The 24925-nt window shown below is 40.7% G+C and overlaps 1 protein-coding gene across 1 annotated transcript in view; it reads right to left on the bottom strand.

Annotated features, from left to right (window-relative positions):
- Nucleotides 1-7621: 7621 nt before the first annotated feature.
- The window catches only part of LOC135203319 (uncharacterized), a 319432-nt gene continuing 302128 nt past the window's right edge, over nucleotides 7622-24925 (bottom strand). Inside the window, exon 4 of the mRNA XM_064233063.1 lies at nucleotides 7622-7954. Within this exon, the coding sequence (XP_064089133.1) occupies nucleotides 7925-7954 (30 nt within the window). The 3' untranslated portion in view covers nucleotides 7622-7924. The remainder of the gene's footprint in view (nucleotides 7955-24925) is intronic.

The raw sequence follows: 24925 nt of genomic DNA, 5'->3' as shown, positions 1-24925 counted from the left end.
AGGGCTATCCTGTGCTCACGTTGTTAAGGTTCACTGGACACCCAAGGTAACACTCCCGACACCACACACACCATGGACTCAACAACCCAACCAACAACAAACCACCACCAAGGACCACAACAACAACCACGGAACACAACCACAATCAACCAAACACAGCAACAAACCAAGGAAACATAACCACAAACATACAACACAACAACAAAGAAGGAACATAACCTCACACAACAAACAACAAAAAAACACAAAAATGGACCACTGCACAAACAACAACAAAAACAAAAAAAGGCCTAACAACACCAAGAAATAACACAAACAGGCACAATATTCTAAGCAAACATCAAATTTGAGAAAGAACTAAACAACAACAAAAAACACACAAAACTCAACTGACTTAATTCCTCCAATAACTGCTGTCAACACTACTGTCACCAGCTCTCACCAAAGACTCGCTTACAACAGACTCAAAAACACTCAAAACACAGAACCTAACAATCAACAGGACCAGCAGACAGCCCAGAACCTACCAACAACCAATTCAGCCATTAACCATCCATACAGCAATTACTCTCTCTCTATCAGACGTTGTCAAATGGAACTTAATAAATCCTCCATACTGACACTAAGTAGCCTTAGTCATAGATCCAGATCTCCTTTCTACCTGCCTCACAAACATTTTCCTCAACCTACCACCAGGCTCAACCCATTTGAGCCTTAGCTGCCTAAAAAGGCTATATAGTGATGTGTCCCTTATTTTTTTGCTAGGGTCACTCACACTTGTACTTAATGGCCAAATAAGGCTATATTGTGATGTTCACCCTTATTTTTATGCTAGGGTGACTCACCTATGTATATATTGATATTTTCTAGTTTTAAGTTATCAGAAGTTAGCATAAGTGTAATATTAAGTTCTATTACGTATTTTAAGGCTAACATATGTTACTATGCATCAATTAAGATTTTGTATGATAACTTTGTAAATATTTAAACTAGATTATACTCGTATTTTATAATTTTGTGTTTTCTTGTTACCTCTTCCTATATCTTTTCCCAAGCTTGTGCTAATTCTCTGGCACTATTTCACAAAGCGACACGGGCTTGGCCCAGAAAAGGGATTTTGACAAAGGAAAAATCTATTTCTGGGCAATGGCCCGTGTCGCCCAGTGAAATACCCCCGTTTTTCTCTCCCACCCGTGCCCAAGCTTGTTCTTCTAACGTCAAGGATGGCCACCAGAGGCGCTGGTGTTAGCGTGGGTGGGTGAGTAGTAGTAGTTGCTGGCGCAGGCTGTGTACCAGCTCTCTCTGGCAGGGGGATTTTGATGGAGAAGAGATCTAAATGGCAAGAGGTCCGTGGTAGTGGTACTCACTCCCCCGCCCAGTACCATACCGACACCCTCTTTTTATTTAGGGTGAGCGAGTCAGGATACTCTGACATCCCCCTCTTTTATTTTTCTCTGGTAATGTTAGTATTATTTACCTTAGAAATATGAACTGAAGGGATATTTCACTGGGCGACACGGGCCATTGCCCAGAAATAGATTTTTCCTTCATCAAAATCCCTTTACTCAATAGATTGCAAACAAAACTAAAATTATAAAATAACTGTTACAAATAAATCTCCTTTATGGTTCAAATATATCATAACTTAAAATCTTTTCTTAGTCGAGAAGATGCAGTAAACTTACTGCTGTTACTGAAGATGTTGACTTTAAGAAGAGATACTGCCCTAAACCTGTTTCATTACTAAAACAAAATTTCAACAAACTACAAAGAATTGGTGACAATGCAGTTTAGCACCCAAACTAACTTCAAACTCGCGCACCCCCAAAAAAATTAATTCATAAACGCCACCAACTACAATCCACCTGCCCATTACACACCCTCTGCCCACCCAAACCCGTGCCAATGCAAAATCAGACTACATACCCCAAAAAGTGGGAACAAGAAAACAGCAAAGCAAAATCTATTTTGATTTACCTTTAGCAGACTGTAGGGTTCTTATGATCTCCAATAACTGTATATGAAATTCCCTTTTCAGCTCGTAAGAATACTGTTATTTTGCACTATAATTTTGTACAAAAACATTCCCATCACTTAAATGGGCCAAGGCAACTCTTATGGCAACAGTAATAACTCAATTCACAATATAAGGGAGACCTATGTAATTTAAGATTTCAGGGGTAAGGGATGTACTCTATCTCCCTGCCTCAGGACATCTTGTATATATTTGCCCACAAATACAATCAGGGATTGCTGTTGAGATAGCAGTAGGGAAGATAAGACAGATTAACAATACAAGAAAGAAAAGGCTCAATTATAAAACAGACAGCAAAGTTTAAATACTTAGGAACTACTTTAAGCCAGGAGGGAGGATGTCAGGCTGAAGTTGACAGTAAGGTAAAGCTGCATGGTGGAAGTCAGGAGAGGTAGCTGGAGTAGTACATAATAAGAAAAAGCCAATCAAGCTAAAAGTCAAAATCTATAACAGTGATAAGAACAGTATTAATGTATAGAGCGGAAACATGGGCTCTAAGAAGAAAGGAAGAGGTAAAGCTTGAGAGAACAGAGGTGAGAATGCTGAGGTGGATTATGGGAATATTGCTGCTAGAGAGATTGGAAAATGATGAAATAAGAAGGGCATGCCGGCTCAGTAAAGATTGGTAGCGATAAGAAAGTCACGACAGTGATGGCAAGGGCATGAGCTGAGGAGGGATGACAAGGAGAGAGTGAAGAGGCCTTTGGAGGAACCTGATAGAGAAAGAAGATAGAGAGGGAGAGAGAATTAGATGGCAATTAAAGTGAAGGATGATATAAACTATTAAAAAGGACATGTATATTTTACTCAACTTAGCATATTTATGTAAGTCTCTTGGAAAAGAGGTCCTCCACACTGTTGAAAATATTATCTTTTCAACTACTCATGGAAGGTACAGATCATTATTACTATTTTGCATACCATATACATTTCCATATTTTCTTTTTCCCATAATTTTTGTTTTAAAGATATGTTTGCCAAGTAGAGCAATATAAAAATTTTGTTGACATTCCAATCTAACAAAGACGTAATCTAGATATCAGACTTTTTGTCCGCATGACAAAACGTCTTCTAGAAAAAGATCCATCGAGGGATATAGCATAGTTGAAGAAACTAGTCTCTCTTCGTTCTGCACACCCTGTCTTCTAGATTATTCCAATAGATTTTCTAGAAATTAGCAAGCTTAAAGTATAGATCTAGATATCCGACTTTTTGTCCGCATGACAAACCATCTTCTAGAAAAAGATCCATCAAGGGACATAGCATAATTGAAGAAACTAGTCTCTCTTCGTTCTGCACAGCCGGTCTTCTAGATTATTCCAATAGATTTTCTAGAAATCAGCAACCTACATGTATAGATCTAGATATCAGACTTTTTGTCCGCAGAACAAACCATCTTCTAGAAAAAGATCCATCGAGGGACATAGCATAGTTGAAGAAACTATAAAGTCTCTTCGTTCTGCACAGCCAGTCTTCCAGATTATTCCAATAGATTTTCTAGAAATCAGTAACCTACAAGTATAGATCTGGATGTCCGACTTTTTGTCCGCATGACAAACATTTTCTAGAAAAAGATCCATCGAGGGACATAGCATAGTTGAAGAAACTAGTCTCTCTTCGTTCTGCACAGCCGGTCTTCTAGATTATTCCAGTAGATTTTCTAGAAATCACCAACCTAAAAGTATAGATCTAGATATCTGACCTTTTGTCCGCATGACAAACCAACTTCTAGAAAAAGATCCATCAAGGGACATAGCATAGTTGAAGAAACTAGTCTCTCTTCGTTCTGCACAGCCAGTCTTCTAGATTATTCCAATAGGATTTCTAGAAATCAGAAAGATGCAAAAATAGATCTACAGGGGATAACACAATTTTACATACAGAAAACAATGAGAAATAAATATAGTAGTACCCGGACCTCAACCGTATTAGAAGTCGACATAATAGGGTTTTGACACCAAATTTTGAGTAAACTTTGCTTTAGAATTCAAACAAAATTCCAGAATTTGACCAGAGGTCATATGATGATCTGTAAACAAAACTGTTTTAGTCAACCTCCACTAGTCAGTGTTGTTGATGGCATTTTGTGTTACCAGATCTCTTCATGGTACACTGCAAATGAAATTATGCTAATATGCTATATCTATCAAAATTATGCTTGTGGGATATGATGATATACATTAGAATTTAGCGTGTTGGTATGGTAGAATTTAAAACAGCAAAAGGAAGTTGACCTTTCAATCTCGTCTCTATTTGTTGCTAAGCTTTACATGAAAATGTGCTAAATCTATCAAAATTATGCTAGTGTCATGCTAACTTAGATCTCACTTCCCAATATATATGAAATTATCCTAAATCTATCAAAATTACGCTGGTGGGATGACAAAATTATGCTAATATTATGCTTAGTTCTCACTTCCCTTTTGATGCTAAACTCTATATGAAATTATGCTAAATCTATCAAAATTTATGCTGATATTATGCTTAGATCTCACTTCCATTTGATTTTAAACTATATGAAATTATGCTGAATTTATCAAATTTATGCTAGTGTGATGACAAAGTTATGTTAATTTTATGCTAACAGATTTCATTTCTCATTTGATGCTAAACTCTATAGGATATGTTGAATTTCTATCAAATTATGCTAATGGGATGAAAAAATTGTGTTAATGTTATGTTGAATTAATATTTCATTTTCACAGTGAATATAAATATATAACATATAAATACAATTGGCCATTAAATATGAAAGTTGATAATTCTATAGACAGGAAATACCTTTATGGACCTTAGCATTTCCTTGGAAGGATTAAATTGGGTGCAATCACCTGCTTTCTTGATACCTTCACTGCATATTAGTTCATTTGTTAGTGAAACATTTGACTTTTTTTTTCCTTTTTTTCTACCATGGAGAAACGCACTCACAGTCTGCATATGGTAATGGTTAGCAAGGCTTGAGCTAACTTTGAAAGAAGAGGGTTAATTATTACTTAGATAAACTTTAACCCAAAATGACTGTGTCAATGTTTTCATAAAGAAAACTGTCACTATCGTCACTTGTAATGAATTAGTGCACGCCATTCATCACCTAAGTCCTGTTGTTCATTCGCAAAGATAATTTTTGGGATTTTGTTCTGCATTTACTTCATGAAACAGACATTTGTGACACTTGGGCAGTATGTATGAGGGACACATCAAACCTGTTTAGATTTCCTTATGTGGCAGATTGATAAAACCTAATTTACTAAATATTATGTATGTTATCTTATCAAAATTAGTCTGGTATGTTCGTTATTTTTAATGATTCTATGCATATTTGTGACAAACTTCACTTGCAAAGATAGGTTGGGAACTTTATTTACCAAAGACCTAGAAATTTCCCAGCCCCAAAGAGATTGAGCAGCAATGTGAGGAGCTAGAGAGGTTGGGAGCGGTAGAGCTGAGTGAGAGCACTTGGAATAGTTCTATAATAACCATAAGGAAACCAAACTAAAATGTGAGAATGTGTATAGATTATCGGAGTGAATGAGGTGACAAAAAATTATAGGTTCCCCATGTGTGTATATATAGCATGCATGGGATGAAGGTTTACTAAGATGGATCTGGTAAGGGGTATTACCAGATGCCGATCACCAAAGCTTCCCATCCAATAACTTTTTTTACTTTTAAGAAACATTATCAGTCCAGAAATTCTAGTTTTCGGTTAGTAAATACACCTGCTGCTTTCAGAGGGCCATGAATGAAGTCTTGATTGAGTTTCCTTGTGGAAATGTGATGGTCTTCCTGGATGATAATTTGTTGGAGAGTAAAACAGTGAAAGAGCATAAAGGTTGGCGAGCGCAGTGTTTGGAAAGTTTGAAGTAGTAGCCGTGAAAGTAAAAGAGGCAAAGATGAGTGGTTGGAGAAGAGGTAGAGTTTTTTGGGGCCACATGGTGAGTGCATCGGCTGCGCAAGTCAGAAAAAATTTGTGGGGAAAGTAAAGGATTCCCGTGACCCAGGATATTGCGCGAGTTGATCACATTTCTGGGATTGGTTGAAACTGGCAGGAAATTTGTTAAAAGATTGTTCAGGCACATCTCAGCCATCGACAGAATGGACTAGCTGTAAGAAGAGCACCATGTTGAAGTGGGATGAAAGAATGATGAAAAAACAATTGAAATAAGACTGAAAGAGGTAACGTAGTAAAAGATGTGGAGTTGGCGTACCCGAACTAAATCCAAATGCAAGTACCAAGCTGGAAGTGCATACCAACACCGGTGGTATGTCAATGGGTGGATAACTGAAGCAAAAGCAGGTGGTGAATGAAGTAAAGAGAAAGAGAGGGCTAGCTTATGTGTCTAAGGACTTTACTGTGGCTGAAAGAAAGTATTCAGTGACAGAGTTGGCAGCATTGAGGTTTTGTGCAAACGATTTGACTGTTCTTGTACAGGGTGAAATTTGTGGGAAGAACAAAGCACCAGTCTATTGTGAATTTGCAAGGAATGAAAGATATGAATGAAAGGATTGCAAGAATGTTGGAATATTAGAATGATTTTGATTTTGTAGTGGACCATAGTGCAAGGAAAAGAAATGTCGCGGATATGATGTCCAGATTATCCAGAGAGCTATCTATAGACAAGATAGGGGGTATAAATCCCAAGAATCTGCCAAAAATATTAGTAGTTGCCCATTAGAGTAAAGAGGTGGATGAAAAAAGCATATCTGTCCAGTAAGGGTATACACTTGCCAATATTTACCATTCATTTTATCTCAAACATAATCAAAATAGATTTCACCTTGCTGTTCCTAGTCCACCATTCAAACAAACTCCCTCACAATTATTTACTATAATGCAGATTATCCAGAGAGCTATCAATAGACAAGATAGGGGGTATAAATCCCAAGAATCTGCCAAAAAGATTAGTAGTTGCCCATTAGAGTAAAGAGGTGGAGATTATTTATCCAGCTAGTATAAATAATCTCCAAAGAGAAGTGGTAGATGAAGTCTGTAAGAGGCCTGATGTTTGGGGTTGAAGAATGTGAGCAAAATAACAGTACTCATATGATCAAAATTGGGGTACTTTATATGCAATTCCTGGGGATGAAAATGCATATCTGTCCAGTAAGGGTATAACTTTGCCAAAATTTACCATTCATTTTATCTCAAACATAATCAAAATAGATTTCACCTTGCTGTTCCTAGTCCACCATTCAAACAAACTCCCCCACAATTATTTACTATAATGCAAAAGAACACTTTTCTTCATATTTCCCTTTTTACCTCTTGAAGAACGCTTTTCTTCATATTTGCCGGCCGTTTTCCTGGGTCTTCCCGACCCCATTTTTACCTCTTGAAGAACGCTTTCTTCGTATTTCCGGCCGTTTTCCTGGGTCTTCCCCGACCCCTTTATACCTCTTAAAGAACGCTTTTCTTCAGATTTCTGGTTGCTTTCCTGGGTCTTCCCCGACCCCTTTTTACCTCTTGTACCTCTTGAACGCTTTTCCTTCAGATTTCTGTTGTTTTCTGGGTCTCCCCGACCCCTTACCGTTTCCTGAACGCTTTTCTTCAGATTTCTGGTTGTTTTCTGGGTATTCGTACCCCTTTTTACCTCTTGTACCTCTTGAACGCTTTTCTTCAGATTTCTGGTTGTTTTCCTGGGTCTTCCCCGACCCCTTTTTACCTCTTGTACCTCTTGAACGCTTTTCTTCAGATTTCTGGTTGTTTTCCTGGGTCTTCCCCGACCCCTTTTTACCTCTTGAACGCTTTTCTTCAGATTTCTGGTTGTTTTCCTGGGTCTTCCCCGACCCCTTTTTACCTCTTGTACCTCTTGAACGCTTTTCTTCAGATTTCTGGTTGTTTTCCTGGGTCTTCCCCGACCCCTTTTTACCTCTTTAGCAGCTTTCCTGTTAAGTTCTCCTGTCAGTCCCACATGCTTTCTGAAAAGAAAACAAATCCAACCTCTTGAAAAATAAAAACACAATACACTGGATTTCAAAAACATTATATTTTTTGTATAGAAACTCATTGCTTTTACAGATGGCTGTGTGCCTGTGCCAAATCCCCATGCACACTTCAAGATGTACCAAAGTACCTAGTTCTGGCACAAGTACCTATGGTTCTGTATGCAAAATAAATAATGCCATTAAGTGTGTCGTCAGTTATTGAGAAACCTATAATCTTTACTTTACCCAAATGGTTACTTCATTTAGGGCAGAGCAACTGTCTTCAAGCCAAAAACAACCTATTTGAACATGGTTGTATTCCATATTCAAAGACTGTGATATCCAAAAGCCCTGAGGATTAACAAGAGGTTATGGAATGGAATGGAATACGAGATTTAGGCTTGAAGCCAAGCCCTGGAATCTAAAGGGATTATTCAGCGCTATAATGAATTTGGTTTGAGGTGAATATTTCTGGGCTCAGCCCGTGTCGCTTCGTGAAATATCCTTTTAGCACATATTTCTAAGGTAAATATTACTAACATTACCAGAGAAAAAACTAAAATGGGATGTCAGAGTATTCTGACTCACTCACCTTTCTGGGGCGAGTGAAACCACTACCACGGGTCTCCTACCATTTAGATCCATCCTTCTACAAAATCCCCCTGCTAGAGAGGGCTGATGCACAGCCCACACCAGTAACTACTACTACTAGCGCTCCCAACGCCAGCACGAGCGCCTCTAGCGGCCATCTTTTTCGTTAGCTTCATCTTGCACACACGTGTTTTTTCTCGCTGGTTAGGCACCCTCCCTTCCAGGTCGGTTAGCCTAACTTCTCCAGGACGTTGCTTTCTCTTTTTCTGTTTATTTATTTCCCTTTTCCCTGTGTTATTTTATCTATTGCATGCTTGAGACGGTTAGAGGTAGCCTAGGCTACCTCAGATCGCCTGGCCTATCTTACCGCGTGGCCCTACCACGTTCACAGTGAGCCACCCAGCTCTGTCCCCCTGCTCCTCCCTCCCCTATGGGGGGGGAGGTACCGGTCGCTCACGTTGCCATGACAACCATCCGGGCTTCCTCCCCTCTTACCCTCTACTCGGGGAGGATACGGGAGTCAGCAGAGGGACATCTGGGGCTGACTCTCTCCTACCGCTCTCACCCTCGGTTCCACGGGGGTGTCTCTCCTGTGCGCTCGGGCTCGGCTGGCCACCAGGCTTGGACCTCCTCGGATCCCTTTCAGCTCTCTCTCACACAGAGTCACCACCCTTGCCCACCTCTCAGGCGGCGGGTCCCGCTGGCTCCGCCAGCTCCTTAGTGTGGTGACAGAGAAGCTCCGCCGCATGCATCTACATTGTTTTGCCATTATTTACCTTTGTTATTGTTACTACATGTTATTATATCCGTTAAGCCGGCAGAGATCCCGCTCACCAACCGGGTTCTCCCCCTGCCTGCGAGTTTTTTTATTACGGCGGAGCTACGCTCCCCCTTATTAATTCATTTAGCCTACTCATGCTACTCCCCGCCGTCCTCGTACTCCTCACTCCGGCGTATAGGCTGGTTACTAGTTTGGTGAAACTCCTTATTCCGGCACTCTGGAATCGTACTAATTAGTATACCAGTCATATTGGACACTCACCACTACAGGAGAGCAAGAGAAGGCTAACCCCTATGTTAACCACTCCGGTATCCTCCGGCGTTTAATATCACTTACTGGACTTAGTCTTGTTAGTCAGTGTTGATACCCATGTATCTGTTCACTTACAGGCCACCCATTGCCAGGAGTCAGGATGCAATGCTGTCCTGCAGGACCCCTGTGGGCACGAGGTCTGCCGGACCCACGCTGTCTGCGCTATCCGCTACGGGGACAAAGTGGTCTGGCACCACGAGAGTTGTACCATATGCTATGATCTTGTAGATCAGTTTACCTCCGGTGTAAGTATATTCCGGAGTACAATTGCTATATAATTTGGCCTATACAGGTACAGTCCTAATAAGATATAATAACTGATATAGTTAGTCATATAATTTTAAGTTCCCCTAGCTTAGGGCTTACAATAACCCTCTCTTTCAGGCTGCTGCTGTCAAGGACGCCGCATCAACCACTCTGAAAGCCTGGGTTGGCGGATTTGGGAGGAATGTCACCAAGGGGCAGCCATACATCCTCGACAAAAAGATGGCTGTCCGGATCTTCCCCGCCGGGAAACCCACCTCCTACGTCGACCAGGCAGCGGCAGCCACGTACATCTCCACCATTCAGCATCAGGTGGCTCAAGCATTAGCAGACCCGGGGAACTCGGAGATCGTAGACAACGTGGTAACTCTTATTTTGGACCTCGAGCCGATGGCGGTAGGTGAAGCAGGTAGTATGTTAGACGAGGCAGGTTTGTTTGGGGCTCAAGGGCTTCCCTTGGGTCCATCTGGATCTTCTTCCCCTATCCCTTCTACCTCTTCTTTTCAAGGATTTTCAGAGAGTGAACTTTCGGTCAGACCGAAGTCCACTCAAGCTATCCCTAAGGTAAAAGGGAAGCGAGAACCGAGAACCCAAGACCCTGGAGAAGACGCTATCTAAGACGACAGCAACTACTACTTCTCATAAGACTCCGACTCACCATCCCTGAGCAGAAAAGTCTAAATCTACCTCTTCTCACTCTAAAGGGTCCAGAGGCAAGTCCTCGAGGGACAAGGCTCAGCTACCTTCGGATCCTGAGCCTTCGACCTCTACGGGGGCACGCCCCAAGACTCCCGCCGTGAGCAAGGAACCTAGTCCCTTCGACACGGAAGCATTTACTGCAAATATCATGCAGCAAATGGGAAACTTCGTCGGGAACTTAGTCCAGGACAAGTATCAACAGATGTTGTCGCACATCTCTTCTTCTTTCGAGGAGTCGGGCCAGTCGATCCGAAGCATTTCGGAAAGGCTGACCAACCAAGAGAACCTGATGGCAGGTCTCAGAGAGAATCCATTGGCAGTTCTTCCACAGCCCGGTATGGCTGCGCAAGCCATGCCGGACTACAACACCCTCCCTCCTTATACGGCGAGCAATCCCTGGAGGATCTCGTCTTATGCCCCCTTTAAGGATGGGATGCTAACGTTGGCGGACTGTGGTACTCGAAGGCTTGAGGACTTCGAGTTCGACCCTGCTGACCTGCAGCCCCCCTTCATTGGTTACGCCCACCTTACAGAGGCAGCGATGAGGAGGGAGGACAAAATACCCAAAGAAACGGTCATTTTCAGCCGTGATCAGGCTCAGAGAGATTGGCTGAGGAGCCTAGACAATTGGGAATGCATCAATACCAAGATGCAAGCCTTTAAGAGCGCCTTTACTATCTTTGTGGTGGACGGAGAGACCCCCATTCCGTTCACCACAAAGGTAGCGGAGTTAACTCTTCAGGCCACTATGAGGGACGAGCCTATGCCTCAGCTCCGAGAAACGGAGCCCACGTCTTTCCTCCTCCCAGGCACCGAAGATCTTTGGGCAGATTTCCCAGCTACTTTTACAGTAGGGAAACTCAAGCCAGATTGTGCAATAACACAATTTAGCGAAAGGCTCCCCAGGCTCCCAGACAATCTCATACAAGCAGAATTTGATGCTAGGACCAGGTTAGGGAGGTCCCTAAATACCCTGTTAATGACTGAGGTTTCGGCCGTGACATATGGCAATGAACCTCTCTTCAAGCTAATTGCTAAGTCACATCTCCACACGGTGCAATGTGACCTATATGACTTTGCGATAGTAAGACGTAATTGCAGGAAGCACGTCCTGCAAGAAGCAACCATTCGCCACGAACCAAATAAGTTGCTAGAGGCTTCCATTTGGGGTGCTGACCTCTTTCCGGAGTCAATAGTCAACTCGGTTCAGCATGAAGCGAAAAGACTTGAGAGTCTTAAGGTCCGTTGGGGACTTTCGAGCAAAAGGAAACCTGAATCAACTGCCTCTGCCAGAAGGTTGAAAAAGCCAAGAAAATTCCAGCCTTTCCAGGCTACCCAACAGCAACAGGTAGTACAGGCAGTGCTAGTCTCTCAGGTGGCACAACCCCCCCACCTCGAAGAATCAGTTGCAACAGCAATTCCTCCTATTGACTCCCCAGAGTCAGGCCTCTACCTCTTTTGCAGTCTCCCCGGCCTTTAACCCAGTTTTTGAAGGCCAGGCTTTCCAACCTTTTAACAGGTTCGGAAGAGGCAGTAGGGCTAGGGGTGCATTTCGCCAGAGAGGTGGCGGTAAAGCAACTAGCCGAGGGAAACACCTCCGAGGGGGACGCGGGTCGCGACCTGCCCCAAGTCAGTGAGAACCCTCAGGTAGGAGGGAGGCTGTTCCTCTATCGTCACAGATGGGGGTTCAGCAGCTGGCCACAAAATATTGTGTCCAAAGGACTGGGATGGAGCTGGATCAAAGGTCCTCCTCCATCCAGAACCTTCTTTCAACGACCGACATCGGAATTGATGGAGTATGCTCAAGAACTCCTTCAGAAAGGAATAGTGTCAGAAGTCAAGACATTTAAAATTTCAAAGTCGCTTGTTCAGCGTGCCAAAGAAAGGCTCAACCAAACGAAGAATAATTCTAGACTTGTCCCGTCTAAACTTATCCATTCGTTGCGACAAGTTCAAAATGCTGACTATCTCGCAGGTACGGACCTTACTTCCCCGTGGGGCCGTCACCACCTCTATCAATCTTACAGACTCATACTATCATATCCCAGTGGCAAGACACTTCCGCCCGTACCTAGGTTTCAAACTAGGGAACCAGGCATTCTCATTCAAAGTAATGCCCTTCGGGTTGAACGAGGCCCCCAGGGTATTCACGAAGGTGGCAGACAGAGTAGTTCAACAACTAAGGGGATAAATGGTAGTCGCGTATCTGGACGATTGGCTCGTTTGGGCAACAACCATCGAGGAAAGCCACAAAGCAACGGTCAAAGTAATACAGTTTCTGGAACATCTTCCAAATAAACAAGACCAAGTCCAGACTAACACCGGACTCCCGCTTTCAGTGGCTCGGCATTCAAAGGGATCTAAACTCCCATACTCTATCAATTCCGGCGGCCAAAAGGAAAGAAATAGCCAAAGCAACAAAACAGTTCCTCAAATACAAACAAACATCAAGGAGAAACCAGGAAAGGATCCTAGGCTCTCTCCAATTTGCCTCAATGACAGACATTCTACTGAAGGCAAAACTAAAAGACATAAACCGGGTCTGGCGCTCGAGAGCAAACAACAAGTCTCGGGACAAATTGTCAGCCATCCTGGCGATACTTCGCAAATGACTCCGCCCCTGGGGGGAGGTCAAGAATTTATCAAAATCAATTCCTCTTCAATTTCCCCCTCCGGCATTAGTTATCCACACGGATGCTTCACACAGCGGTTAGGGATATACTCTCAGTACAAGAAAGTACAAGGGACTTGGTCCCCTCAGTTCTGCCAGCTTCATATCAATGTATTAGAAGCTATGACAGTCTTCCTCACTCTGAAGAGACTCCTACCAGCCAAGAGATCTCATATAAAGCTGGTATTGGACAGTGCAGTAGTAGTACACTGCATCAACAGAGGCGGCTCCAAATCAAGCCATGTGAACCACGTCATGATAGCCATTTTCTCCCTGGCAGCCAAGTACAAATGGCACCTATCCTCCACTCACCTAGCGGGAGTACGGAACGTGATAGCAGACGCCTTGTCTCGATCAGTTCCTCTAGAGTCGGAGTGGTCTCTGGACAGGCGTTCATTCCAGTGGATCTGCCAAAAGGTTCCAGGACTCCAAGTGGATCTTTTCGCTTCACAGGCGAACCACAAGCTCCCGTGCTATGTGGCCCCCAACCTGGACCCTCTGGCTTATGCCACAGACGCCATGGCCATAGATTGGAATCAGTGGAAGAAAGTGTACATCTTTCCTCCAGTGATTCTTCTTCTGAAAGTTCTGAACAAACTCAGGACTTTCAAGGGACAAGTTGCCCTAGTAGCCCCCGATTGGCCCAAGAGCAACTGGTTTCCACTACTTCTGGAATTGGGTCTCCGACCTCAACGGATTCCCAATCCCAAGCTATCTCAAGCAGTACAAATGAGGACTGTGTTCGCTTTCTTAGGAATTCTCAAAACCCTAACTTTATGGACTTCATGAAGTTCGCGGCTAAAAGAGATGCAGACATCGATCCTCAAAACATCCTTTTCTGAGAATCGGATAAAAGAGAATCGACCCTACGTCAATATGACTCGGCTGTTAAGAAACTAGCCAATTTTCTGAGGGAAACCGAATCTCGAACCATGACTACCAACCTGGCTATCTCCTTCTTCAGATCCTTATTTGAAAAAGGTTTAGCAGCCAGAACTATTACTACCAATAAGTCCGCTCTAAAGAAAATATTTCAAAACAAGGTTTTAAAAATAACTTAACAGATTCCTATTTCTCGTCTATTCCTAGAGCTTGTGCTAGACTCAGACCAACAGAGAGACCTGGCTCAGTTTCATGGTTCTTAAATGATGTTCTCAAACTGGCTTCAGATACTGATAACGATTTATGTGGCTATATACCCCTCCTAAGGAAAACATTATTTCTTTTAAGTCTGGCCTCAGGAGCCAGGGTATCTGAACTGTCGGCTCTTTCTAGAGATTCGGGCCATATAGAAGTTCTTCCATCAGGAGAAGTTCTCCTCTCTCCAGATCATCAATTTTTGGCCAAAAACGAGGATCCTTCTATGGAGATGGGCCCCTTGGAAGATCCTTCCTCTTCCTCAATACCCCTCTTTATGTCCAGTTACGACCTTACGAGCCTATCTTTCCAGGACGTCTATGAGATCCTCGGTCCCCTTATTTATGAGGGAAAAAGGTGGCACTATTTCCTTGAAAGGAATTAGGCAACAGATCTTGTACTTTATTAAACAAGCCAACCCAGATTCGTTCCCCATAGTCCACGACATTAGGGCAGTAGCTACCTCAATCAACTATTTCCAACATATGAATTTTGATGATCTGAAAATACACAGGCTGGAATCACTGACAGTATTCAAACGTCACTACCTGAAATCCTTAGAAATCTCTTTAAGTTTTCCAGCAGTAGCAGCGGGAAACACAGTTTCTCCTGACTTCGCCTAAGTAGTTTTAGTTATAGATCCAGATCTCCTTTCTACCTGGCCTCACTGACATCCTTCCTGTAATCCTCCGCCACCAGGTTCTACTCTGTTTTGAGCCTTAGCTGCCAAAAAAAGCTATAATTGTGATGTTTTCCTTGTTTTTTTTGCTAGGATTACTCAACCTGTAAATAACCTATTATATTGTCTAGTTTAAGGTTATTGTAAGTTATCATAAGTTTACTATAAGTTATCAAGTTATATTAAAGTTAATATTAAGTAATATATATATTATAACTTCTGTAATTATAAGTTTTAGATTATAGTACTCTAATATACTCTGTTTTTTCTTATTCCCTACTTGTATCCTATTTTACCCCAAGCTTGTGGCAATTTCTCTGGTACTATTTCACGAAGCGACACGGGCTGAGCCCAGAAAAGGGATTTTGACAAAGGAAAAATCTATTTCTGGGCAAGGGCCCGTGTCGCCCAGTAAAATCCCACCCTGCTTTACACCCACCCGTGGGCCCAAGCTTGACCTTCTAACTCCAAGGATGGCCGCTAGAGGCGCTCGTGCTGGCGTTGGAAACGCTATATAGTAGTTACTGGTGTGGGCTGTGCATCAGCCCTCTCTAGCAGGGGATTTTGTAGAGGGATGGATCTAAATGGTAAGAGACCCGTGGTAGTGGTTTCACTCGCCCCAGAAACCATACCGACACCTTTTATATAAGGTGAGCGAGTCAGAATACTCTGACATCCCATTTTAGTTTTTTCTCTGGTAATGTTAGTAATATTTACCTAAGAAATATGTGCTAAAAGGATATTTCACAAAGCGACGCGGGCCCTTGCCCAGAAATAGATTTTTCCTTCGTGAAAATCCCTTTTATGGTGATGAATTTTTAAAATAAACAAAATAAAGGTGATTTTAAAACTATGGTAAAAACTGATATCTGCCATAAAAATTATAAATTCGCATTTCAAGTGCGCAGACAAGAATGAAAAAAAAAAAAAAAAAAAAATTATACATACGCACATACCATACACGTAGATACATATGCATATAAAAATATAGTTATATAAACAACTTCAAGTGTATATACTACACTTGGCAATGTACCTAGATGTTTGTTTAAAAATTTTTGGCACATGGCCAAGTGCCCGAACTCATTCAGCGCGTATACATATTTGACAAACAAAAAATAAAATAAAATGATAAAATTTTTAAAAAACTAATAAAATAAAAGCACATGCAAACACACACACAATCGGTCTAGCAAACAACCGATCTAACAGATAATTCATTCATTCATGAGTTAAACAAAAAACCTAAAACAATTATAAAAATGGATAAAATTATTCTTAAAAAATATTAATATTTCTTAAAAATGTCACAATTTGCTCTACCTGATCACCTTCACCTAAAATATCAGCAAGTCTTATTTGCCAGCAAACAAGCTCTATGTTCGTTTTCAAAATTAGGGCACTCCACCAAAATATGCAAAACAGTAAAATCCCCAAGAGGGGACAGTGAGGAACCTACCTGTCCGCTCCATTCATCACTAGATACCCGTGGGTATATTTAGTGTGGCCTATATGCAATCTAGCTAAAACTATCTCTGACCTTCTATCTATGAGGCCAAGGATGAATAGAAGGCCTAATAGAGTTTAAAATAATCTAAAGTAGTGGGCCTGTCACTGGTCTCTACAATAAAATCGAATTGTACTTTTAAAATCAGAAACAGGGACACCCATGTTGGAAATGTGCCTAAGCCTAGTCTGCAACGTCAGCTCACTCATTCCCAACAATTCCAACATGGCAAAGAGCCCAACAAAACCTAACAGAAAAACCTATTAATTAACAGATAAAACCAATCCTGTATCTCTTGCACTAAAGAGTGGCAAGAGACCAGGCTTCTAAAAGAGGATAAAACACTCAGAGTCGGTAAAAACAGTAAAACCTTGTTAGCACAAGGACTATAAAAAAATATATTTAAGAGCCATCAGAACTGCCAGCAGTTCAGCCATGAAAACAGAGGAATTAGACGGAAGTTTCTTTTTCATGATACTATCACCTGTCACTACAGAGCAACCAACACCATCAGAACCCTTCAAGCCATCAGTATACACATACATATATATATGAAAAGAATCTCCATACTCGGAAGCATGATCCAAGAAACTTGCTCTCAACTGATCATCGGAACTGTTACTCCTGCAGTCACTAATTGGGCAGATCTCTAAGTTGGGTCTATTGCTAGCCAAATTTCAAGCCATCTTTGGCAGTCTAGGTCTATTTGGGACTCCTTCAGTTGGCTCTTTAACGTACTTATAGTTGGGGTTCAGCTTTGACGGAAGTACGCTTGATATGCATCCAAAGCCTAATTCCTCCCTAAAGATAAATAGTGAGGGAAAACCTGTCTCAAACATATAAGCTTCCTACTGGTGAGGTTTTATAGGCCCCCGTACAAATACATTAAGCCATGTTATGGATAACTTCGAATTTCTGCAGTGTTGTCTTGCATGCACAACCATAAAATTGACAACCATATTCAATTTTGCTTAGGCATAAAACCTGGTACATCATCAAAAGGGTGATTTGATCTGCTCACAAATTAAAATCTGACATAACTTTAAGAATAAGAAGACGAAGCTTCATGTTACACACAACTTCATTAACATGTTGAGTAAAAGTTATTTTTGTTTATCAAATGTAAAACTTAGATACTTAATGCTATCTTCAGAAGGTAAAATGGAATCTTTTGAAAACAATATAGGGATCTCTTCTACTCTTCTAGTCGAAAAATTGTATAGCTTCGGTTTTTTAGTTTGAAAATTTGAACCCTTTAGCACTGGCCCATGACAATGCAGCATTAATAGCAGTCTGGATCTTTTGACAAGCTTCAACAGCCATAGACTTACTATAGTTTACTGCATAATCATCAGCAAAGGCCAGACCATACCCCCAGCAGGAACTTTTTCTAGTAGACCATTGACAGCTATTTTAAAGTGTTTGACTAAGACGCTTCCCTGAGGAAACCCTTTTCCTTGAGGATAAGCAGAAGTAATGCAGGAGCCCACTCTTACTTTCAGGTAACTTTCTGACAAAAAAATCTTTAAGACAATAGAACATTGCCCACAATACCCCAGTCAACAAGTTGCATAAGGATACCCCCTCGCCAGGTAGTATCATAAGCTTTTTCTAAGTCAAGGAACACTGCAATAGCCTGGTTTTGCACAGCAATAGCATTCTGTATCTCCTGAGTAAGGAACATCAAAGGGTCAGAAGTAAAGCCAAACTTTCGGTTAGATAAAAGATTCTTTGACTCCCTATACCACACAAGTCCAGCATTGACCATCCTCTCATATATCTTGCTAACACAACTAGTTAGAGCAACTGCCCTATAGAATCTTTAAAAGGTTTTAAAACAGGAACAATGATTGATATCTTCCAAGTTTCTGATGAAGTTCCTGAAAGCCAAAAAACGTTTAAAATATCGGAAAGAAATTGCTTTATACTTCTAGGAAGATTAAAAATCATGGTGTACAATATATTCATGTTCTGCAGGAGATGTTGGGGAAGATAACGAGATTGCATGAACTAATTCTTCCATGGTGAAAGGAAGATTATAAGACTATTTAAACTAACAGGAGGAACAACCATGGTACTGTCCCTGATATTCCTGAATGCAGGAGAGTAGTGTAGGGCACTAGATGTACTGAAGAAATGCCTACCAAAGGTTTCTGCAACTTATGCAGAATCAGATATGAGGAAGCCATTAATTTTCAATATAGGCAAGGAAGGTGGAGAAAATTTCTTTTGCAGCTTTCGAATTCTGTTCCAGAGTAATGACATAGGGGAATCATATTTCAATTCACTTATATATCTATAAAAGGATTCCCTCTTTGCTTGCTTTTATAGATAATTTTATTGACTAAGCAAGGATATCTACAATATCTCGTTATCTTTCGGCTCAAGGCACATGCATCATTCCACCAAGGTACTACAGGACGCCAAGGTTTACTAGAAGTTTGAGGAATAGACAGCATGGTGCCACACAGCAATATACTAATAAAAGACTCATAAGCAGATATTGGGCTCTGAAAATAAATCAATTATATCTTGATCAACTTTAGATTTTTTGAATAATTCCCAGTTACCCTCCCCTACCTTCCATTGGGTAAACAAGGGGAGGAATATTTTGCTTATACTTCAAGTGAATGGTCCAATGATCACTGCCATGATCATTCTGGTCCACTACCCATTCATAATCTAACCTAAGACAAAGAACAGATAGTGAGGTCAATGGCCGAATCAGTATTGTGAAAAATGTTATGTCGTGTAGGGGAACCATCACTCATTAAAGTGATGTCATTTAGGTCTAGCAGTTATTCTATTATCAAAACCCACCAGTCACAGTTTGGCTCTCCCCAGTGTGTGTGCTTTGCATTAAAATCCCCTATCAGAATGAAAAGTTGAGGAAGCTGGTCTATCAATGTCTGTAGATCGTTCAATTCTAGTTGATGGGGATCACCCTGCAATCTATTTGCTAATGATAGATTTAAGTATAATGAACAAATAGTGATACATTTATAATTGAAAATTTGAACTGCACAAACCTGCAACACAGTTTAACTGAACAACCCTGTGATTAACAGACTTGGACTATGATGCCTGTGCCTCCCTGAGCATGTGCACTTATCAGGGCTCGAAACCTATAAAGTGAATAATTAAAACCCAAGTTTGGGTGTATGCTCTTCCAACTTTGTCTCCTGTACACACATTGCAGATATATCATGTGCTTTAGACAGAACCCAAACTTGCTCTCTTATTTGGTATAAAGCCACGGATATTCCATTGCATGAGAGCCATTATCTAGAGGATGAAGGGATCTTGAAATTCTCAACTAATTTAGGAATTAGTGTCCTGGTGAGAGAGATCTTGAAATTCTCAACTAATTTAGGAATTAGTGTCCTGGTGAGAGAGATCTTATCAGTTTTACCGCTACTTCTTGATATCTAGATCTAGGTGTCACATATCTTTTAAATGATGGGCCTTCACTTGCACTGTCAAGTTTTACTTTTGGTTTTCCTATCATGGCTGAGTGACCGCTAATGAGGCGATGAGGGAGAAAGGGCGCTCTTCTGACGAATAGAGAGGGCCTCTATTTCTCACCATTATCTCAGGGTGAAGGCTCAATGTCAGGCAATGTCCATGACAGAGAGAAATCGTCAACATACTGAGACCTGGCTTGAACCCTGGGACCAACAAGGTCCCGTCTTGCGTCGAGTCTCTGCAACATAAGGAGCTCAACCAGAGGGGGGCCAGGTAGGCCCACCAGGGGAGGCACAGGAAGCCCCACCAGGGGGGGGCCCAAAAGTAGCAGTATTGGATTTTTGCACCTTCAATGCATCTGAATAAGATTTCTTTGCCAACAGCTTCTTGGCCTGTCCCACACTGTTATGTTTTGGCAATAGATTTTAGCAATGCCTCTTGTTCTTTCTTGAATGCACTACATTTCTTATCATGGGCTCGATGTTCACCCTTACAGTTCACACAAATTACAAGTCTAGAACATTTCTCATGCTCAGGCTGGCCACACAATTCATGGTTTGTTCATTGTACAAACCTTTCAGGAGTATCCAAAACCAAAAAATTTAATGCACTGAAGCACTCTCGGTCCATAGTTATGAACTGTTCATAATTTTACGTCAAAAATAATTAAAGTTTTTAAAATAAGCATAGACAAGCAGGGCACTTTGAAAACCTTCCAAACCACATCTGGGCAAATTTCTAAAATTTCTTTCTCATCCACTTCATTTGTCTTCATTAAAGATAACACACTCTTCTCATAACTCAAATTAAGTGAGGTTTTGCCTCTCTTTATCATGCCCTTGGGATTGAGCTTTAAATTGAGGAGCATTACCAATTGAACATCTGTCTTGGCATGTACTAAAAAAGTTTTAAGCCAAAAGTTACTTCTGGACTTCCAACATTGCCAGTCAACTGGCTTACCAACCTCTTCACCTTGAAGAGTTTGCCTCTCTCACCATGTGTGGTAATAGTTAACCACTTATCTGGGTCTGGAAGTTTTACTTATTCTACTAGGATCTTAGTTTTATTGGGTGGTCTAAATGTCAAGATACCTAGGGACCTATTCTGCCTTCACAAGTTCAACACTCAATAGAATCTGACCTGAACTCTTTGTCGACTCTGTGAGCTTCCATCTCAAGTACTGAAAAATAACCAGTATTCAAAAAAGCATAATTTTTGTCGTATATTTCATAATTCTTTAATGATCCCAAATTTACACAATTCTATAAAGTGTCATAATTCTAGTCTAAAGGGACCAGTTTCATGTACAAAATGGTAGTAAAAAGGATTTCTTAGTTTGAAAAAGGCTCCAAAGTCATAATGGAGGATTTATCAGAATTCTCCTTGCCAAAGTCGTCAACAGAAGGTTCTACCAATGTCTTCAGAAGATGAAGAATCGATAATTCGTCCAGGTAGCACCCCACCCACCATGGAGCCACACTTAAGAGGACAGTGTTACGGCATATAAGGCTGCCCAAGGGGTACCAACTGGATATACACCCCTCCCACAGTGCTCAAGGTGTCATGATGTCCGTCGAGATCAGATCCAGCACTGAGAGCAATGTTTGACATTGAAACTTTGCCCTCGCTCAGGCACATTGAGTACTCGAGTCCTACAGGCGAGGTGGCAAGCCAAACATCCTCACCCTCCATCAAATCCAAAGAATAAGGCAAGGCTTCAACATCTGGGGGTAATGCATCAAGGTCAATATTAATATTTCATTAAAAAGGTTAATGTCTCTCAAGAATTCAACAATGTTATTAACTGCTACATCCAGACCAAGCAGTTCTGCTATACCCCTGCCAACTAATCCATGTCTGCGGTGCTGCAGACTACTTATGGCAATGTAATGTGTGTTCCACAGTAAGAGGAGCCACACTGTATACAGACTGGTGCAGTTACCCTCTCTTAAAAGGAATGGGTGGGTCAATCGTGTATGGCCAATTCTCAGACGACATAGTTTCTACCCTGCGGTTTTGTTGGAATCCAGATGACCAAAGTTCATTACTTAGTCTGATCTTCCAGTACTTTTTGATGTTGACCAAAAGGGGAGAAGACCAATGTGCTTGCCATTTATTTTTGATATATGAACAAATAGTCCATTTCATGTCAGTAGCAGGAATATGGTGGAAGAGAATGTCATCTTTGGTAAAGAAATCTTGCTTCATGGTAAGCAAGTTGTTACCAACAATACCTACATGGACAGGGACCCAGCAAAAATGGACTAATTTGAATTCGGAAGCAAGCCTATACAACCATTCTTGAATATATTGAATAATTGGATGTTTAGGGTTATATTAGTTAATGGCCATGAGTGCACTGTAAGAATCAAGTATATGGTGACATTATTACCCCATAGAGCAGAAATCTCAATATATCTGGCTAATGCAATTAATTCAGCTGTAAAAATAGAGGCATTATTAGATAGTCTGCCAACACATTATTCCCATGAACATGAGCACAATCAACACCACTTTGTCTTTGATCCATCAGTGAATAGTTGGACAGAACCCAATTTTTTTTTGGTCATGATCAAGTAAACGATTCTTCAATTCTTTGACATTGATCGATTTTTAACCACAGCGTTTTGACAGACTATGGTTCTGGGGTCAACCAAGGAGACAACTTAGAGCAACAAATTGCCTTAATTTTTTGGTCTTTAATAAACATGCTGTCAACTGCAGCATTAATTCTTACACAAAAAGGCTTAGATGCTCTAGCATCTGAAAACTGCTGTGGATCATTTTGGTTAAGAATAGATACTGCAGGGTTTTCTGGGGAACCTCTTAATTTGAACAGTCCCAGTACCTCTTGATGCAAGTCTAGAGAGGGCCCTTCAGTGTCGGTATATACAAGCTTTCAACTGGAGATGTCTTAAATGCATCAGAGCATATTCTTGACCAGCATGATGAACTACATCCAACTCCTTAAGTTTGCTTGCACTTGCTGGAGAGTAGACTTGGCAATTATACTCAAGCTCTGATTTACAAAATGAGTCATATAACTGTAATAAAAGTGACATCTTATCAGCCCCCCCTCTCCCCACCCCCTTAAAACCTGAGACTACTTTTAAAATGTTAAGGGACTTCTTCACCTTAATTTTCAAGGAGCAAATATGACTAGTCCACATTAGCTTCTTACCAAAGATCATCCCTATAAACTTCACCTCCTCCTCATATGGCATTAGTCTCTCTTTCAGCTCAATATTTGATGTCGTTTCCTTTTGAATACTTCCAGTAAAACGAATTGCCACAGTTTTGGACAGGTAGAATCAAAAGCAATTGTCATTTTCAAGATTAACCCCTTCTTTACCGTGGGTGAGCAGAATGTAAACATTGCGTTTGCTGCCGAACTGAATCTCTCGGTAGTGACTCAAGTTTGGAGGGGTGCCGATCGTAAAAATATTTGCCAAAAATACACTAATCAAGACAGGCTAATGAAATTATCAGGTATTATTAGCACTATAATAACGCATATTCTGTAGTTGTGTCATCCTACAGGGAAAATAAATGATTTTATGAAAAAAAATGTGAAACTCAGTGTCCCTTGTACAAGGGACACTGGTGGTGCGGTGAGAAAACTACGGTCTTGAATAGAAATTCGGTCTTACAGAATGTTGGTATATCGCACCTGGAACATGCACATAAAGTATTATCAAAATAGAACCGTATAATAAGCACGTAATAACAAAAAAAAAGAGCAAAAACTAAAGCGAAAGCCCCGCCAATAAATATGGAAATCGCAATTTTTATAGTATATCTTTCAAAAATTGGTCAATGTCATTTTCTACGTTTTTCTAAGATTAGTTTCATCACAGAAAACAACTTTAGGGGCATCAGGGGGTATCTAAACTATTTTTCAAGTTTCTTGTCCTCAGAAAAAATCGCTTTTTCTCTGGTTTGGTTTTTTTTATATATATAAAGTTTACTATAAGGCTTTATTTCTACCTTCATTTATCTGGTGTTCATATCTTTTATTTGTAAAAATGTAATGTGAATAAATAAATAAATACAGTAAATGATGATACAACTGGTTTTTTACTTGGGTAGAAGTTATTACATGTTTACGCTTGTCTGGTTTTGTGATTTTTTATTTTGTTGAGACGCAGTTCATCTGTCACCTACACACTATTATAAGCAATAATAATATTTTTTTGGGTTCATCATACGTCTGGCATCGTGGCATACTGTTTATTTTGCTCCAAACTCTTCAAAACCGAAATTACAGAATGATTGGAAGTCCCTATCTGAAAAGAGGAGTTTTGGTGGTACTACGCATACCACCTTTATGCACCCGGTGCGGTGTAGTAGACTTGAATGGTGTACCCACCTACCTCCAAACAAAACTTTCGGTAATGAAGAGGTTAAGAGTTCATTTTTGGCTCCTTTTTTTGTCATTGCCTGAAGTTTACTATGCAACCATCAGAAATGAAAAAAAATATCATTATTATATAAATAATGCGATATATGATAGCACGAAAACAAAATTTCATATATAATTGTATTCAAATGGCACTATGCGCAAAACGGTTAAAGGTAAAGAGTTAATTTTTTTCGTTGTAATGTACACTAAATTGCGATAATTTTCGTATATAACACATTGTAAAACAATAAAAGCAACACAGAGAAAATATTATCACTATGATGCATGAATTCGTAATGTGCGGACAAATTTTTTTCAAAAGTTCACCATAAATCTAAATATTGTCCTAGAGACTTCCAATTTCTTTCAAAATGAAGACAAATGATTGAATATTACTATACTGTAAGAGTATTAGCTTACAATTGCAGTTTTTGACCATATCTGACGAGTTAAAATT

The sequence above is a fragment of the Macrobrachium nipponense genome, chromosome 36, assembly GCF_015104395.2.
Source record: "Macrobrachium nipponense isolate FS-2020 chromosome 36, ASM1510439v2, whole genome shotgun sequence".
Taxonomy (NCBI): Eukaryota; Metazoa; Arthropoda; class Malacostraca; order Decapoda; family Palaemonidae; genus Macrobrachium; species Macrobrachium nipponense.
Note: the sequence above shows the minus strand (reverse complement) of the source record. Positions and strands in the feature narration are given on the sequence as shown.